Source organism: Xiphophorus hellerii, chromosome 19, assembly GCF_003331165.1.
Source record: "Xiphophorus hellerii strain 12219 chromosome 19, Xiphophorus_hellerii-4.1, whole genome shotgun sequence".
Taxonomy (NCBI): Eukaryota; Metazoa; Chordata; class Actinopteri; order Cyprinodontiformes; family Poeciliidae; genus Xiphophorus; species Xiphophorus hellerii.
In genome coordinates this window covers 19,156,980-19,175,219 of record NC_045690.1, presented here as the reverse complement: position 1 = coordinate 19,175,219, position 18,240 = coordinate 19,156,980, and the positions used below count along the sequence as shown (strand labels likewise).

General features: G+C 43.1%; 2 protein-coding genes and 1 pseudogene across 3 annotated transcripts; 2 read left to right on the top strand and 1 right to left on the bottom strand.

The window, feature by feature from the left end:
- Positions 1 to 214: 214 nt before the first annotated feature.
- On the top strand, positions 215 to 6,159 carry LOC116708666 (tumor necrosis factor ligand superfamily member 10-like; annotated as a pseudogene).
- Positions 5,680 to 12,554, bottom strand: msl2a (MSL complex subunit 2a). The gene is made up of 3 exons (XM_032546595.1): positions 11,514 to 12,554; positions 9,162 to 10,558; positions 5,680 to 7,377 (listed from the first exon to the last, which is right to left on the bottom strand). Exons 1-3 carry the CDS (start codon positions 11,653 to 11,655, stop codon positions 7,075 to 7,077), a joined length of 1,842 nt encoding a protein of 613 aa, XP_032402486.1. The 5' UTR covers positions 11,656 to 12,554; the 3' UTR covers positions 5,680 to 7,074.
- A 777-nt stretch (positions 12,555 to 13,331) lies between these two features.
- Positions 13,332 to 17,809, top strand: pccb (propionyl-CoA carboxylase subunit beta). 2 transcript variants are annotated; one of them, XM_032546597.1, is made up of 15 exons: positions 13,332 to 13,615; positions 14,254 to 14,373; positions 14,456 to 14,524; positions 14,606 to 14,662; positions 14,749 to 14,862; positions 15,074 to 15,184; positions 15,455 to 15,563; positions 15,666 to 15,786; positions 15,993 to 16,074; positions 16,160 to 16,283; positions 16,368 to 16,475; positions 16,565 to 16,665; positions 16,792 to 16,890; positions 16,970 to 17,069; positions 17,165 to 17,809. In XM_032546597.1, exons 1-15 carry the CDS (start codon positions 13,367 to 13,369, stop codon positions 17,284 to 17,286), a joined length of 1,686 nt encoding a protein of 561 aa, XP_032402488.1. In that variant the 5' UTR covers positions 13,332 to 13,366; the 3' UTR covers positions 17,287 to 17,809. The 2 variants fall into 2 exon arrangements, with proteins under 2 accessions (XP_032402488.1, XP_032402487.1); XM_032546596.1 differs by having other exon boundaries at positions 14,456 to 14,662.
- Positions 17,810 to 18,240: the final 431 nt, after the last annotated feature.

The following is an 18,240-nucleotide window of genomic DNA, read 5'->3' as shown; positions in this document are numbered from 1 at the left end:
CACTTATGAGTTAATGACGTTTTTTTTGTTTACGGGATGCTTAATGTGTTTGGCTGGTTGCGTCCAAAAATGGCAGCCATTTACTTTTATTAGTAAGTTACTAATGCGCGGTGATTCATATAATGATAATCTCTATCCAAACATTAGAAATTGCTTTGGTTAGTATTTTCTACAGGAAACAACCCTAATACAGGGACTGTATTGAGGTCGTTTGCTGCATTGCTTCACGATGGAAAATCATCCCACTTTCCAACACCACCCGGAGCTTGAAACGCAGCAGCGTTTAAATGCGCCAAGCTCGGATATGTTCAATAACAGTGACATCTTGAGGAAGCTGAAACTCTTCAAGCCTCCTCTCTGCTCCACCTCCAGACTCTGTTGCGCTGTTCCTCCCACCCTCATGCTTCCCAGCAGAAACGCAGAGGTGTTTGATCAAACTCGCCGTCGCAGTGGGCTGGAGGTGATTTCCTACTTCGCCGGACTTCAAGGTGTCTCCGAACTCTGTGATATGGCCATCTCTCTCTCCCTCCAGTGCCTTGGCCTCACAATACTCGCAGCTATCCTCCTGCAGACGGTCGCGGTGGCCATAAGCTTCATGTACTTCCACAAAGTCTTGAACACGGTAAGACATGCGTTTTGGCTGCGCTGTGTTCGAGGTGGTGCACCAGCTTCTTTCTGCTACGTTTAAATGGCAGCATTGAAACAGCGAACTTTTTTCATAGACTTATCAATACGGGCGCGTACCTATCACGTTGGTTATCAAGCCGATCTAAAAGCGTCACTTTTGCAAACAAACATGACGCGTACTACGTTATCCCACTTTAAAAAAAACGCACCAGAGTGACTTTATTCACCGTTGAGGAGGGTGGCGACGTGTTTAGGTTCCACACAATCCTGTGGGAGTTTCTGCTCAACGCCGGATAATAAAAAAAGGAGACAGTAGGGCGAGTATATAACCTGAAACAATGGGAGGAAATGGGATTTGTTCGCACTGAATGGGCTGTGGCACACAAAAGCAACACGTATCGCGAGCTTGAATAGGTCAGTGTGGCGCTTGTGACAAGTGTTGAGACGGCGCTCGCGAAGTCTGACGGCTCCTGTTCTGAGGCCCTCATTGGCTGGTTTTGGTAATAAAATCCCACCCCTCATCGATCACACCTGGGACCACTTATGAGTTAATGACGTTTTTTTTTTGTTTGTTTACGGGATGCTTAATGTGTTTGGCTGGTTGCGTCCAAAAATGGCAGCCAGTTTGATGTGGCGCATTTACTTGTATTAGTAAGTTACTAATACGTGGTATAATAAGAAATGACTGGGGGGGAACAAAAAACAGGTTAGCTAGTTATCTTCACAACAAACTAAACGCCTTTGAAATTTTTCACTTTGGGTGTTAGACCTGAAAAGTTTGGGAATTAATCATTATCTTTAAAAAATATATAACTTATGAAAAAAATGTGGAAGATTTGGACCTTAACTATTATTCTCTACTTTGTGTCAGCCTGTCATATGAAATCCTAGGGACATTTATTGCACATTCTGGTTGTAGGATGATTAAATATAAAGAATACTTTTGCCCAGCACTGTAAATCGTTTAAAAGCTGCAGTGTGTAATATGTCATGTACCCTTGCTGGTATACTCAGCTTGTTAGCATGCTGTCACTTCGCTCTGAAGAATAATGCGGCTAAACATGTTTCTCCCCCCCTTATTTTTTGAGTTTCATTTACTGAGTTATTTTAAATTGCCAGATGCAGGACAGTTTTTCCCGGAGCAGCGTATCCTGTCTGACGAATGCGAAGCTGCAGTCAGAGTTCCAGGACCCAGCAGCCGAGGGCAGGAAAAGCAGTGATCCCTGTTGGCAGGTCACACAGCAGCTCCACTACCACATCGAGAAGGTTTGACTTTTTTTTTTTTTTTGTTTAAACTATTTTTCCAACATTCCTAACCATTTATAGCTCTATTTTTCTTTTTAACCCTCATTTTGCATCTTTAAAAGGGTATATGTTGGGAAAATGTCTGTCACTGAATGTTATAAACCCAATTGAAGATATACATTTTAGTGTTTCTTTTCGGAACATCCCATATTTAGACCATAATCTGACTCGTTCTATCAACTACGCAGATGACTGCGGGATCCTCATCAGTTCTGGTGAATTACTAGATACCGAATATGACTTGGTTAGTTAAAAATGCCATTGTGTTTGGGATAATAGATAACTTGTTGGCCAATTCATTTGCTCTTTCCTCTGCCTTTCTCTGTTTTCCCTGCAGAAGATTGCTGACAGATTCCAGAGGGAGATATCCACTGCTATGAGAAGTAAGAACAATCCCCCCATTGACTAATAACAGGCTTGTGTGTGACTTTTCCCACTAAAAATGCCCTGTGGTGAGTGTTTTGTTTCTGTCTGTTTGGGTTTCCTACAGATAAGTTGACGGGAGTGCTGCCTATCTTGGGCCCTGGGGTCCATGGGGTCCCTCTTCCTAAAGTCGCTGCCCATGTGACCGGTGTTGCCTCATCATCAAAGGCTCCAGCAGCACCAGAAAGTAAGATTCAGTTTATTGTGGCTTTAGGCAAAAGCAGTTAGCACAAATTGAGTCATTGAGAGCACAAGTGAAAGTTTGTAAGAGAGGCTTCTTTTTCAATGCAAATCTTGACAATGCTCAGCCTTCCTTTCCGGGGCAAAAGGTGAGGAATTGACCTCCGGGCAATCCGAGGTGCTCAGATTCAGTTACCTCCTCATACCCGGGTCTGTCAGGACCTGCAGCTTCCGTTCGAAACACCAGAAAAATGTTAGGATTTTTAGAAAACGTTACGCTAGTATTCAGCCTTCTTTTTGTCCAGCTCATCAAAAAACATAATGCATGGAGGATTTTTTTTTTTTTTTTTTTGCATAAATGAACTGTTAGGTTGAGATCTAGTGACTGTGGATGATTGTGGTATACAATGCACACATTGACATGTTCAAGAAATCAAGTTTGAGATGATCTGCGCTTTTATCACACATCACCTCAAACTGTCATAATGCGTCAATTACAAAAAAAATCACTTATCATAAATCGCGCAAAATCACTGTCTGACAAACACAACGCAAAATGTTCCTCCTTACTTGCGCAGCATTTGACGACTTAAACTCTTTCATGTCTTGCCGCTGACACTCTGGTTTTTAAGTTCACACGATATTTATTTTCTTTTATTTCACTCATATCTGCTAACTGTTAGAATACATAATGGATTCAAGGCATCTCCCATGCTTCTCCTTGCATAACATTCACGCCCCCTTCTGGGGTAAAGTGAGTCCTCCGGTTTGAGTGGCACCGAGTTTTACTTTTGATGTGTTTAAGACAATAAAAGGATGACATAAGCTAAAGTTGTTTTGTGGGTGGCTGGATGTCATTGCAAAGAATTTTAACAATAACACAATGTGACTTTTTTTTTATTTATTGGCCGTGTTATTCCCAAAAACCTTTAAGTCATGGGGCAAAAAGGAGTCACTTCAGCCTGTTTTCATTGAACTACATGCAAAAAATATTGAAATATATATTTCGAAACCTAATTGAATTCTCTTTAATTATTTTTTATATTTTTTTATTATTATTCATGTTTATATATTTATTAAATTACAGGTTAAAGGTAAAGCTTAAAGCTATAGTTATGAGATGCTTAGTCTATAACAGAAAATTACTTTACTGTGTAGCTCTTTTTTGCATTTCTGGAAAGGGTAAAGTATATGTTGGAATTTTTGAAGTGTAATAAATTTTAAAAAGTACACATGTTTTATGAAACAGATTCAGAATATGGGGTGCTGTTAGATTACCGTGAAATTGAATGAAGTCATTAAATATGTCCAAATATGAAACCTCGGTTCTTGGTACAAAAAAATAAAAAATAGGCTGCTTTACAAGATGCCAAGAAAAAATCCGTATCACACATTTTTCTATCAAAGTGCAGTCATGACATCATTGCCTGTATATGGTAGGACTGATGGTGAAACAAGTCATTTTCAAAACGCTTAACATTTCTACACATGGCTCCAGATTTTAGATGATCTGTTTAACTTCTCAGTCTGGCTTGTCTTTAGATGTTACAATGCTTTTAACTATTGGCAGCATTATGACTGATGACATCTTTGTTCCTATTTCAGTTCAATGATTTCTTTAAAGATACACTCTGGTCTCTGGGCACATCTGGTAACATTGTGTACTCTGTGAACAAGTCTTTGCAATTTGCTTTGTACTTTTCTCCAGTGGTGACTGTTTACACTTATCGCTGGCTCTTGCACTCCCAAATGATCTGCGATGACGGGGACGGGCCTCCAAATAACCATGGTTGGTGCTGTTGCAGGCCCGCGGAGCAGCAGGGGGTACTCTGGCGAGCGCATCCGAGCGTGGGAGGGCCAGAGGGGTCTGTCCTTCCTGCAGAACATGGAGCTTAAAGGAGGGGAGCTGCTCGTACCAAGTGCAGGCTTGTACTACATCTACGCCCAGACCTACTTTAGGCTTCCGTCTGTGGGGGAGACAGACGGGGAAGCAGCAGACGATGAGGGAGCAGAACTCGTCCAGTACATTTATAAGAAGGTTCAGCTTTTGTATTAGTAGATAATGAAATACCGACGCGGCAGCGATGATATGTAAATTGTTGTTTAATCCCCTGCAGATGAGTTCCTACACAGGACCCATCCTGTTGATGAAATCGTCCCGGAGCGTGTGCTGGCCTCGGGGTCAGGAGCCAGGCCTCTTCTCCCTGCATCAGGCCGGCACCGCTTTCCTGCAGCCAGCCGACCGCCTTTTCGTCACCGTCAGCAATGCCAGCGCCATGGAGATGGACGGGAGGGCGAGCTACTTTGGGGCTTTCCTGGTGGACTAACGGCGTTAACTGAGGCTTTCCGGAGTCGTCAGTAGACTACATCAGTCACCATGGGAAGAAACGGGACTGGAAGACAAGATCTTCTTATGGAGAGCGGAGCTGGAATCGCTCTAAGCTGCAAAGGAAAACTCTGAATGCACCGCCGCTCAAAAAGGAATGAAGACGAGCTGTTTATGCTGTGCATATATTCCAGCAGTGACCTGTGAGCACAGATCATATGTAGCAGTGGCTGGAACCAAGAACGCACATGCATTAAGTTGGAGAAACTGAATTGCAAACATTGGGATTGCTCTCTGTCGAGAGAATTGACCAAATGGACGTCACTGTGTGATTTTTCAGTGTTTTCCAGCGATGGACACAAACTTGGTTTTCTCATATATGGTATTGTTTACAAATGTATTCATACTGATAAATGGATTTACTTGAGATGTTTTTTCTCAGGGTGTAAAAAGTAAAAATTGTAGATATTATGTTGAGCTTAGTGTACTGTGGGTCTATTTTCTCAGCAAATATCATTTTCCTGATTTGATATGAACCGTTTTGAACTACAAATCTCAATTTTCAGTCAGTCATACTTAATTTTTTAATAATTACATTCATCAGAGTCGGTCGATACTATGACCAGTTCTTTTTTTAGGGTTGACTGAAAATGCATCTGAAACGATGAGTACGATCCCAAAATCAAACTTTTCTGACTAAGATGAATGTATGATGACGAAAGCTATGCCTTGAATCTAAGCGACTTAACAGGTTCTGAAAAAATTGAGGAAAACTCCTCCCTTGATCACATCTGTCCACACAATAAAAGACACAAAGCTGAAAAAGTAAAAAACTATCTTTTAATTCATGTTGTTACATATCTCCATAATATGGCAGTGAATGTTTCAGCAAATAACTGTCACTCCCCAAACAAGACTTTTACATTACAAAAAAAAGACATAGAAAAAACAAAATTAAGGGTTCAAGTAATGCCCAAAACAAATACATCTTTGAAACCCACACACACACACACACAGGAAGATAGGACACGTCTGCTGATCAAACTTAAAGTCCACCTGCTACTTTCCTGGTCCACGAGTAGAGAAGTTGTATTTTCTCTCTGTTCAGTTGTTTTTTTTTGTTTTCTTTTGGTCACCAATACTGGACTGATGGACATGTTAGAGTTACAGCTGAGAAGGTAAACACAAACACAGACGACACGCAGCCTCGTGAAACGTTTCTTTGTGATATAACCAAAACCCTTGGATACCAAACCTCCAACAGTATCAAAAATAAATCTGGTATAATCTCTGATTAATCAGGACTCTACGTGTGTGTGTGTTGGGAAGTTTAAAGGAAACTTTCTGATAGAACTATGGCTTCAGTTTACCTCTATACACATATAGTCATGTACAAGTGTGTTAGTTTTTGAGGACTGACGATTGCAGTCACAAAACTGTAACCGGACAGGAGCAGCGAGCCTCCTCATTGGGTATTCCTATTGCTGCGACGATGAAAACCCACGGTTTGCCTCCAACACGGGGCAAGTGCCTCAGGATGATCTCATTAAAAGTAAAAAGCATGCTGTTTAAAACAAACTCCCAAACAGCTGGGAGCATTTAGACAGGGTGTCTTGTGTAACGCTTAGTCCGATTTCCAAATTAAAGTGTGCTCGTGTACGGGGTTAGGGATCAGGAAGGGGTCCTGATAACATGACACATTTCATATTTTTAGGAATAACACTCAGAATGGTGAAGATGAAATCATATTAAAAAATTACGCTACTGACAGATGTTTTTTGTTTGTTTTTTTTTACTTTTAAAAAGAGTAAAAATCTGCACATATTTGTGTGCAAATGAACAAAACTTGGAATGGGTTTCTATTGCCTCTTACAGTAAATCTGTGGTCTATAAGCTGGAAAAAAAAGCACCTCTGAAGAACAGAACATCCTTGGAATAGAGTATATACCTACAGACTGGCAACAATACACACCAGTGCACAGGCACGATACAGGAGGCTTTGGCACACCCATGCTAATCTCACTAGTCAGCGTTTTCCGGTACAGAAAACCAGCAGGTTACAGAACAGGACAGACACTTAGCTGCCATGAGTCGAGTCCTCCCTAAGAAGGAGCTGGCGGAAACGGGTGGATAATCAGCCGTCACAGCACCACGCTGTGTTGTCGTGTTTTTTTGTTTTTTTTCCCGTTTTGTTTTTTCCGATTTTCTGCCTATCAGCCAATCAGCAGCTCCAAGCTGTCGTCAAAGTTAGCATCCTGCGGCGGGCTGGCGGACAGGAAGGCCGTGGTCACGGGAGTCCCCGTCGCCGTGGTGACGTTGAGGAGGGTGTTAGCGCGGATGCTGGTGGTTGCCGGGTTACGGAGAGCCGCGGCCGCCGTGATGCTGGTCAGGTTGATGCCGAGGGTGAGCCGCGTCTGCTCCAGGGCCTTCTCGGGCACGGCGAAGGCCTCCAGTTTCTTCTCGCCGTTGGCCATGTAGGAGTTCTGGCAGCCCCGGCAGATACAGTCCAAGCACGCCTGGGGAAGACGACAGAGATGACGCAACTCGGACAGTACGCGCGAGCGCTGCACAGAAACTACGTAACTTTGTACATCGACTGATTATTGAAGATAAGCACCGCTGTTGCAACTCAGTAAATATCAACAACACGTTAACTTCAGTGTTTCAATCAAAAGAAATTAAAGTCATATAACACGAAGTTTCATTCCACACAGAGCGATATACTTTGATCATTTATTTTAGTAATCCTGAGTTATCGCTAATGAAAACGCAATATTGAATTATTAGAATATCATAACAGTAATTAAAAAAAAAACTTTACTGTTGTCGTTTTGCTGAAAAATACATGTACCATACAGCATCTGCCCGGGCTCCATTTCGGTAGAATTACAGCAACAATGTGGAATGAAATGCTACATGCTACATTAGCTTGTAGCATCCCCCAGCCATTGTTGGCTCTGGCGTCTCTCATTCTTCGTTTATGTGATTACGCTGGTCAGTCACAGTAACACCATGGTCACTGAACCAGCTTTTGGCACCTTCTGCAATGTGGGCTGGCAGGTGCCAACTCCTGCTGGGAAATGAAATCAGCATCTCCATAAAGCTGTCAGTCAGTAGAGGGAAGCATGAAGTGCTCTGAAATGTAATGGTAGATGGATGCACTGATTCTGGATGTTCTAAAAATTTATTTCCAAATGAAATGCAAAAGCGGCTTTCATCTGACAACAGCACTTTGGACCACTGAGCAGCAGTCGAGTCCTTTTTCAATGATACTGTGACGTCTCTGATTCTAGGGCTCAAGCGATTAATCGAATTAATCGTGATTACTCGATTGCTGAAATAATAGTCAACTAATTTAGTAAACAATTACTCTTAACTGGAGTTAGTGATTATACAGACTCTATAATCTATATTGATACATACTCACAAAAGGGCCATTTGCTGAAGAACAACATATTCAGAGCAGTAAATAATAAAAATCCTTAGTCAAATATGCATATATCCTATTATGCTCCTTTTGCTATGGATTTATTAATCAGATAAAGATCGCGACGTTAATGCATATTTGGTAATAAAATGTTTATTCTGTTATTTTAAAAATGCACTGAATTATTTGTTTATTTGCATCTTTTAACTTACTTCTAATAGACTATAAAAAGGGCTTAAAACCTGCTAAATGTGGCAAATGTTTTATCCGATTAATCACTAACTGATAGAATAAGAGATTACTAAAATAGTCTTTCTGTCACATCACAGAAGTAACGTGACGGCTACGTCTACGTAGCCATCGTCTACGTCTACGTAGCCATCATCATAACCTGCATCCTCAATATTATTTATGACATTTTGTGTCTAGGGTTTACAATCTGCTGGGAAACTGATAAACCTTCAATAATAAGCAGAACATTTCTACTGGTCTTATATAGATGTAATATTTATTTTTTATATATATTTTTATTAGCTGTGAACCACAACCGTAGACTCAAACACGTTTAACATGTCACTCTGTGTGTAATGAACCTACATCATAATGAGTAGAATTTTTTTTTTAATTAAATTGCAGAGAAAAATAATTCAGTTATACTCTTACTTATTTAGTAATTTGTTCAGCAGAACAGATTACCGCTGCTGAATTATTACCAAAGGTTCCCATCGTGCAGGAGATAAGACAAATAATTTGCACAAAACACCACAACATTGTTGTAAAACTGGACAGATGTGCAATCTTAGTGGCTCCATGAACAAAACCCTCCAAAGATTTAAAAACAGAGAGGCCTCCACTCTGAAAAAGTGGTCTCACCTTACGGTTTGAGTAACAGGGACATCGCTGCCCCCTGCAGGTTAAAACAGATGGGTTCTGAGTGGCCCTGCCACACTTGCAGCCCTTCTTCTCCACCGGCTTCTTGTACGGAGGCCTGACGGGCGGCGTTGGCAAGACGCAGCCCGACATCGGCCGCTGGTCTTTGCTCCGGTCTTTCGTCTTGGAGCCTCCGCCGCTGCGGGCCTTGGCGTGGGGCTTCTTGGAGCTCGGGTCCACGTGTTTCCTGGCACCTTTGTTGTGGTTCTGTGCGGGGCGGCTGTGCTTGGGGAATGCGCCGTTGGGAAATGACGAGTACGTGTGCGCCGGAACTGCGAGGGGAGGCATGGGTAGCTTCGTGTGCTGAATGTGAGCGGGGGTCGGAGTGTGCGACTGGGGCGACGAGTCGTGGAGGATGGAGGTGATGGGGACGGGGTTCACCTTTTCCCTGTCGCTCTCGGAGCGCGAGCGCTTCCGGTTGGGCCGGGCCTGCTGGGGTTTGGAGGCGGGAGACGGGTCGAAGGAAGAAGGGTGCATGTGAGTGGCGTGGTGCGCCACCGTGTGAGTCCTGCCCGTGTGGATCTGGGTGTAGTTGTGGGCTGCGTCCAGTTGTATGTACATGTGAGTGTGCGTTTTGTCTGTGGCGATGTGCGTCCTTTCCGGGTGTGTGTGAAGAGCGTCCCGGTCAGGCTGCAGGGGATCCAGCGTTTGTAGCACCTCCTCTACACTGAGCAGCAACACCTCCCCTTCCTCCAGCTCCCTGGTACTAGGTTCCCCCTCCCTGAGTGAGCACACAGTGCCTATCGTTGGGGTTAAAGGTCCAGTGCTCAGACCCAGTTCTAGACCGCTGCAGGCGGTTTCAGACACAGACAGACCTAGATGATGATGCTGCTGCTGCTCCTCTACCACCTCACACACTTCCAGCTCGGGGGAAGACGGGTCCTCCAAGGCTTGTCCGTTGCAATCCGGCGGCCCGTTGAAACACGGAGGCTCCGAGGAGGAGCTCTGAGGAACGGCGGAGAGTTCCGCAGGAGCGGGCGGCGCCTCCGTGGGCGTGAGGGACTCTGGAGCAGATAGATTCACATCCTCTTCGGCTAAGCCCGGATGCTCCGTCTCCTCTTTGTGCGACACGAGCACCTCCTCCAACAAGGTCATGACCTCCGGAGAGCCTCCCACGTGGCTGCTGATCAACTTGAGCAGTGGCGAATGAGTTATGTAGAGGCAGAGCCGTCGGTAGCACTGCACCAGTAAAGAGAGCTGCTTGTTCTCCTGGAAGCAGGAGTAGTCCTTGCAGCGGTTGCACGACGACCTGATCTGCATCTTCTGGCCTTTGCAGCCCAAGCAGACGTAATGCTGACACTCTGGGTGTGTTGGGGAGATGGGGTCCTCCAGGAGTTTGCCTAATGTAAAAAAAACAAAAAAAAAAAAAAACAAACCCAGAAACACCATCAATGTTTACTGCTATTCAGATTTTCAACACATTAAGCTACACAGAAATCCACTGATGACTGATCAGTGGGTTGGAAAAACTACAAATCAGATGGGGTTTTTTTCTACATTCCGTGAATAGACCACAACAAAATGATTGGTCGATTGTGACGGAAAGCATAAAACATCTTATACTTATTTTTTAGTTTTAAGGAGAAATCAGAGAAAGCCAAAAGTTCAGTTGATTATTAAAATTGGTCAAATAAATGAACAAATAAAAGTTTTCTGTCTGAGGAAACTTCGCAAGTTGCAGCATTCACTCCTCCTGGGTGACCATGTAGTAACAGTAGGGAGGAAAAACTAACAGGAAAAAAACTATAGTAGAGCCTGACTCAGTGCGATTGCTCGATACATCTCTACATTCAGCCCTTCTGAATGTAGTGTCAACTTTTCACCAAGCAAATCCAATTAAATACTTCAAAATCCAGCCTGTCGATTTCCATTTATCTGACATTTAGATACAAGACAAAATCACAAACAAGATTTACAAGAATCTGTCAGGTGTGTCATTCTTTTTTTTTTTTCTGTGTTGCTTTCGATTAAACGCAGCCAGCATCACCAAAACGTAGTGATCAAATACAGCATGAATAGAAACCACATGGCTATGCAGCAAGCACAACAACAGAGTCATCCGTCTTGTCAAGAGGACGGATGAGCTTATCTCAGCCTTGGTTGCCAAGGAGACCGCAGTAGTGAGCGCGAGAGAAATAGTGGAAACTCCTGCAGCCCACAGAAATCTCAGCCAATTATTACCCATAACATTTATGGTTAAAAAGCTTTCAATGTGTACTTTTAACATAAAACCAATCCACAGAAAGATGCATTATTCAAATATGTATCCCTGATAGAAATATTCAGAATGCTTACCACAGACAAGACACGCGAGGGACTGTCGGAAGAAGGGTAGCTGCTTGTACATCTCTGCGAAGGTCTGAGGCTGCAGCGGGTCGCACCGCAGCACTGCCCGGGTGGCAGACACGTACAGAGCGGTTGCATCCACGGGATTCATTGCGGTGCACTACCCAGCTCCTTGGGGAACACCGTCCGAGGGAGAGTATCCACAGACAGCCAACTTGGATACGAAAATAAAAGCAGCCCGGTGTTGCGACAGGCACCCACTGCACCACGCGAACGCAGAATAAGATAGAAATTAATTACGGACACAATACATCGTGTAGCCGTCTCATTGAACGCGAATAACGTTAGCTAGCTCAGCAGGTGGCTAGCTTAAGTTAGCATCCCCGGTTTGTTGTGTGGTAGTTGCTTTTTAATCGAGAAGTTTTTAAGGTCATAATTGAGTAATATAAAGTCGGAATAATTACACAATACGTTACAACAAATTGCGCATCTAAAGAAACCTATGGGCTACGATCGAACCGCATGATCGAACGAGCCAAGATCAAAAGGTTAGCATTACGTAGCTAATGTTAGCTTAATAATCAGCAAAATGCTCGAACAGCATGTGCTTACTAGCAGCCTTAGAGTCTACATACTCTCCGACGCGTTTTTTCGCATGGATTGTCAGATAAAATGAAGAACTAAAGTTAAAATCCCCAGTTTGTGCGGTCGGAAATTATCCAGCAGGCGCGCACTAGATGTAAACAAAGCTAAGGAGCTAGCATTAGCATAGCCATCGGAGATTTATCCGTATCACTTGCCCACTTGGACCGTCTTATGCGTCGTGCAGCGAAGGAAAATGCAAGCTGCAACCCGAAGCCCTGCAATCGATGTAGGATTTTTAAAAATACTTGGCGAACTGTGATCTAACCAAAGCCAGTTTGCTGTATTATCATAAGTGCATCAATCGTACGATTTACCACTTTTCCCCTCACACCAGCCCCTCTCGATAGGCATGCACCTCACGCGAGACTTGCTGTTACCCTGGTTACAGTCACGTATTTTTATTTTTTTGTCATTTTACACAAGGCTTTCCTCATCTCATTCTCGTTGTGCTCTTTTCTTCTCTTCTTTTCTAAAATTTTTAGAGCCAAAATTACAACCACATGCTCGTTTGGATTTCATAGCGTCCAAGTAATATATTGAAGTAAAAATGCATACATATGAAGGGAAAGAAGAAATTAGGCTGTTTTTAACTGTTGAAATGTTGAGATTAGAGATTCAGATAATAAAGTATTATTCATAATTGAGATATACTGAGAGAACCTAAAAAAAAAATCAAAAACAAACAGAAATTTAAACGCTAATTGTTTTTTAGTGAATAGTTTTTGATGAGAAACTCCAACAACTAAAACATGAACTGACCCTGAAATTTTAGTAAAACAGCTTTTACTTCCACTCCACTGTTCTTCAGTGACAAATTCGCCACTTTTAGTAATATTGGGTTAATTTACAACTAAATTAACACACACACGTACACACACACACACATATATATTTACATTTTATAAAGATGAATAAACCATAATTAATCTTTACTAATAAGAAAATCAGTTTTTTTTTATTAAACTAATAAAAATACAGTTTTTCTGACGTTTGTATTAATCTGTTTTAGATCATTTCTGCCTAAATATTTATTTCGTAGACTGCTACTTTCACGGAAACTGTTTTCCAATGTATTCCTTGGTATATTCTCGTCCATTCACGACAGCTGTGACATTGTGCTTTCTGATTGGCTGTCGGAACCCACCCCTCAGAACGCCATTGGCTAAAGTGGCTGTCTCTCCCTCTTCTCCTGCTGTCATCACAGACCACGCACAGGCATGATGGCGGCCTTCACTGTGGCTCGTAGCAGTTGTGGGCTGTTTAGCGGATTGAGGGTCTCCTGGAGGAGTTTGGCGCAGATAAAGTATGGCGCAGTAGCAGCGGCGTCCTCACCACAGATCCCTCTCCAGGTGCACTGTCGCTGGTACTCGGTCAGCCACCTGTCCGTGAAGGAGAGGATCGAACAGAAACGGAAGGCGGCGCTAATCGGGGGAGGTCAGAAGAGAATAGATGCACAACACAAAAGGGTAAAGTCAGCAAACACACACCCAAGGAACATTTTCCATCCTCCCTGTTTGGGTCACTTGCATACAGACGTTTTGAGATTATGATATTTGGCATTCTGGATTCAGTGGTTACGTTATGGCTTACACTTTTTTAAAAAAAAATGCTGAAATAGCTCAAATCCCTTTTTGGTCTTGTTAATAAAGCATATTTCTAATGCATGCCTTTATAATGCGTGATCATAGCAAGTTCTTGCAGTATTATGAGTAAGTGTGTGCAAACCTACACGCATAATGCTGTGTGTGGTGGAAAACTAACAATGCCCATCTGGACAGTGAATAAACCGTCGCCACGGTGAAACATGGGGGTGGCAGCGTTATGCAGTGGGGATGTTTTTCTTCAGAAGTGTTGAAGGGGGAAATTGCTGTTCACAGATGTTCTTTTTCCACTCTAACTGAGCCTGAGACATTTTAGTCTCTTTTTGTTGATTATATAAAATGCAAATAAAGCTGACTGACGTTTTCAGTACGACCACTTAAATTTCTTACTCTCTCTATTTTTTTTTCTACTCCTTGACTGTAATGTCATTTGTTACCTGAGATGGAAAAAAAAGACAAGAGATTTCGGTAATTTGTGCTGATATTGTCATCACGTGCTGCAGGGTAAGCTGACCGCCAGGGAACGAGTGGAACTCTTACTGGACCCCGAGTCCTTCATGGAGACGGACATGTTTGTGGAACACCGCTGCTCCGACTTTGGCATGGAGCAGGACGGCAACAAGGTAAAATTCACAAAGCTGCAACGCACATGAAGAAAGGATTCATTCTTAACCGTGTGCGCGCACCTTTTGTTCTCTGTTTCAGTTTCCCGGCGACAGCGTTGTGACCGGACGAGGCAGGATCAACGGCCGGCTGGTTTATGTGTTCAGTCAGGTACAGGCTACGGTCTTTGTTGGGCCGCAGCACCAGGCTTGTTGGACCCTCCATCATTTGCTCCTCTCTTGCTTGTTCCAGGACTTCACGGTGTTCGGTGGCAGCTTGTCCGGAGCTCACGCGCAGAAAATTTGCAAGGTAACCAAACGTCCATTTGCACCATTAAACACCATTTTCCCAGCTTCAACATTGTAACATTAGCTTTGTTGTCTTTGCGTGCTCAGATCATGGATCAGGCCATGACGGTTGGCGCTCCCGTAATCGGGCTGAACGACTCTGGAGGCGCTCGCATCCAGGAGGGAGTGGAGTCCCTTGCTGGATACGCAGATATATTCCTGGTATGTTTAATCGTCAGAAATGCATCTTCTTTTGGTTTATAGGCAACATCTGAGTTGATGATGGAATGTGAAATTTCAAAATTAGCTTTAGAAACCTTTCCTGTTTGCACCGTATTCTGGAGTCCAGCTTTGAACTCGTTCTCGGCAGCAGACGGACCTCCTCGTCTTTCCTGTGGTTCAGAGATAAAAATCAGCTGTTTTCCTTTCCCAGAGGAATGTGTTGGCTTCAGGAGTCATCCCTCAGATCTCCCTCATCATGGGGCCCTGTGCCGGAGGGGCTGTGTACTCGCCTGCCCTGACAGATTTCACCTTCATGGTTAAGGTATGAGGCTGCTCAGGCCCAGGCCAGATCTGGTGAAAGATTACACACATTCATCAAGAATGTCATAGAAATTTGGGGTTATTTATTATGCATCTGAAATTCACCTTTTGGGGTGAAGTGATAATACCCCACTACTATTGCTTTACTGGTAATATTAAGCAAATATTTGGTGCAAATGTATTGCTGATTTTTCTTTAATTCATACTAAAACTGCATCTAAAGTTTGTCTGAGCAGACTGTTTTCTTTAATGTGTGTGTGTGTGTGAGTAGGATACTTCATATCTATTCATCACGGGTCCGGATGTCGTCAAGTCTGTGACCAACGAAGATGTGACGCAGGAGGAGCTGGGCGGAGCCAAAACTCACACCACCGTTTCTGGTTGGTACCTGGCTTAGATATTGTTCTCACGATCGTGATCATATTTTCGAATGCCTCAAAAGCGTATAAAAATGTTCCCTTCATGTTGTTCTCTGTTGTCAGGTGTGGCTCATCGTGCGTTTGAGAATGATGTCGAGGCTTTGCTAAACCTACGGGAGTTCTTCAATTTTCTTCCACTTAGTAATCAGGATCCAGCTCCCATCAGGGAGTGTCACGATCCCAGGTAAACTGTCTCATTTATGGCACATGAAACCTCCAAACCTCTATCGGAGGTGAAATAGTTCTTCCATAACACAGTTTAAGACCTGTATTTAAGGCCAACTTACATTTTCTTGAATTAATTTAAGACATTTCAAGGCCTTGGTGTCAGATACACCAATTGCCGTTATTATACTGTGGGGTTGCTTTTGATTATTTATTTTTTTACAGCGATCGTCTGGTGAAGTCGTTGGACACCATAGTCCCGTTTGAGTCGACGAAAGCCTACGACATGTTGGACATCATCCACGCGGTATGAGCACAAACAAAACACACATCGACACGTAACGTGTTAGTTATGCAAAACTTAAAAAGCTTTCCAAAACACACTTGTCCAGATCGCAGATGAGAGGGACTTCTTTGAGATCATGCCCAATTACGCGAAAAACATTGTGGTGGGTTTTGCCAGAATGAATGGCCGCACCGTGGGGATTGTGGGTAACCAGCCCAAAGTAGCATCTGGTAGGCTAAACTTAAGCAAAAAAGCTGAAAGTTGATTTGAAAGTTTGATTCTTCAGTCTATGATGCATTTGTCTTGTTCTTTAGGCTGTTTGGACATCAACTCCTCAGTAAAAGGAGCCCGTTTTGTTCGCTTCTGTGACGCCTTCAACATTCCCATCATCACTTTTGTGGATGTTCCAGGTTTTCTGCCAGGTATTCTTAGTCCTACAAGAGAGGTGAACAACGATTTTGCCTCTAAATGTACAGACATCCCTTTAACTTGAGGCGATGACTCCCACCAGGTACGGCTCAGGAGTATGGCGGCATCATTCGACACGGAGCCAAACTGCTGTACGCCTACGCAGAGGCCACAGTGCCAAAGATAACTGTCATCACCAGAAAGGTGTGTGTTTACAGAATTTCTCATTTGTGTGCAGAGAATAGTTCAGGGTGACGGAAATAAAAGCAATGTGGTTGATAATCCAAATGGCCATTCTTTGCCTTAGCATTGTTTTTGTCTCCCTTTCAGGCTTACGGCGGTGCCTATGATGTAATGAGTTCCAAACACTTGAGAGGAGATGTGAATTATGCTTGGCCAACGGCTGAAGTTGCCGTCATGGGTGCCAAGGTACAAACCCGTTCATCATCTCTGTCCATTTGTCTTCAATGTATTTCTTGAACCCACTCACTGCTTTCTGTTTGCACAGGGCGCAGTTCAGATCATCTTCAGAGGAAAGGAGAACCAGGCCGAAGCTGAGGCTGAATACGTGGACAAGTTTGCCAACCCCTTCCCAGCTGCCGTCAGAGGTAAATCTGCTGTCTGCAAAACACAACGTGGTCTTTACCACCAGCTAATTGTGTTTAAACCTCAAACATCTTCATCTGAACTCTGTTCTCTTTAGGTTTTGTTGACGACATCATCGAGCCCGCGACCACCCGTAAGAAGATCTGCAGCGACCTGGAAGTGCTGGCCAGCAAGAAGCAGATCAATCCGTGGAAGAAGCACGCCAACATTCCTCTGTGACACACTTCCAACCCGGCTGCACGGCAATGCGATGGTAAAAGCACCTGTTTTTACTGCGCTCAGATGAACTGCAGGGGTTCCTCGTGAAGCCTGCCAAGCAGATGGTAGTCGTATTCGTTTACCACTCCACTGGAAGCATCAAGATCCCAAATTCTGATCCTTTTCACCTCACTCATCTTTCCAAAAAAAATCAAGTGTTCTTCAATTTGGTGCCACCTATATGACTAATATCAGGAAGTTTGTGATACACAAGTTTTGGATAAAAGGAAGATAATCAAACACTCAAGCAGCAGCCATATTGGCTGTTATCAAGTATGTTTTTGAACTAAACTATCCGGACAAAAAGTCGTTTTTTGCAATAATTATAAAAGCATTGGTTTTTTTTGTCCCGAGTTTCAGTGTACTGTATTTAGTTTTGTTTTTCTTTAAAATACATGTATGTTTGTCTTTCATTCAGGACACGAAAGTCCAAACTGTGCCTTCTCTCTCTGGCTCCCTCTGTAAAATAAATCATCTCAATGTATCCGCATCTCATTTTTATCATTATGTATCTAATCTTGTTTTCCAAGATGATTGGATGAACATGAATAAGCAGAGATTTTATTTTATTTTCCAAACATTTGCAGTTGTAGATTTTCAAATGGTTGGATTGAGTGGTATCGAAATACATGCCCAACTCAAATCAACACTGTTCTAGTGAAACTACTAGTCTAATGAAAGGTAAGACCTAGGTATCAAGAGATAAATTGCGTATTTTATATTGTTGTAGTGCCAAGCTTTTTGCACAGAATGTATGTACCGTAGGACTGGCATCAACATAAGTAATTCAGTAGCGAGGACAGACGTGATAAACGTATCAGTGATAGAAGCATATGAGCTAGCTAGCAAGGGTATTTTAGCAGCTAGTTAGCTGTAGCCTCAACCGCCTCAAGGTGTCTGCGTGTGACTCAATGT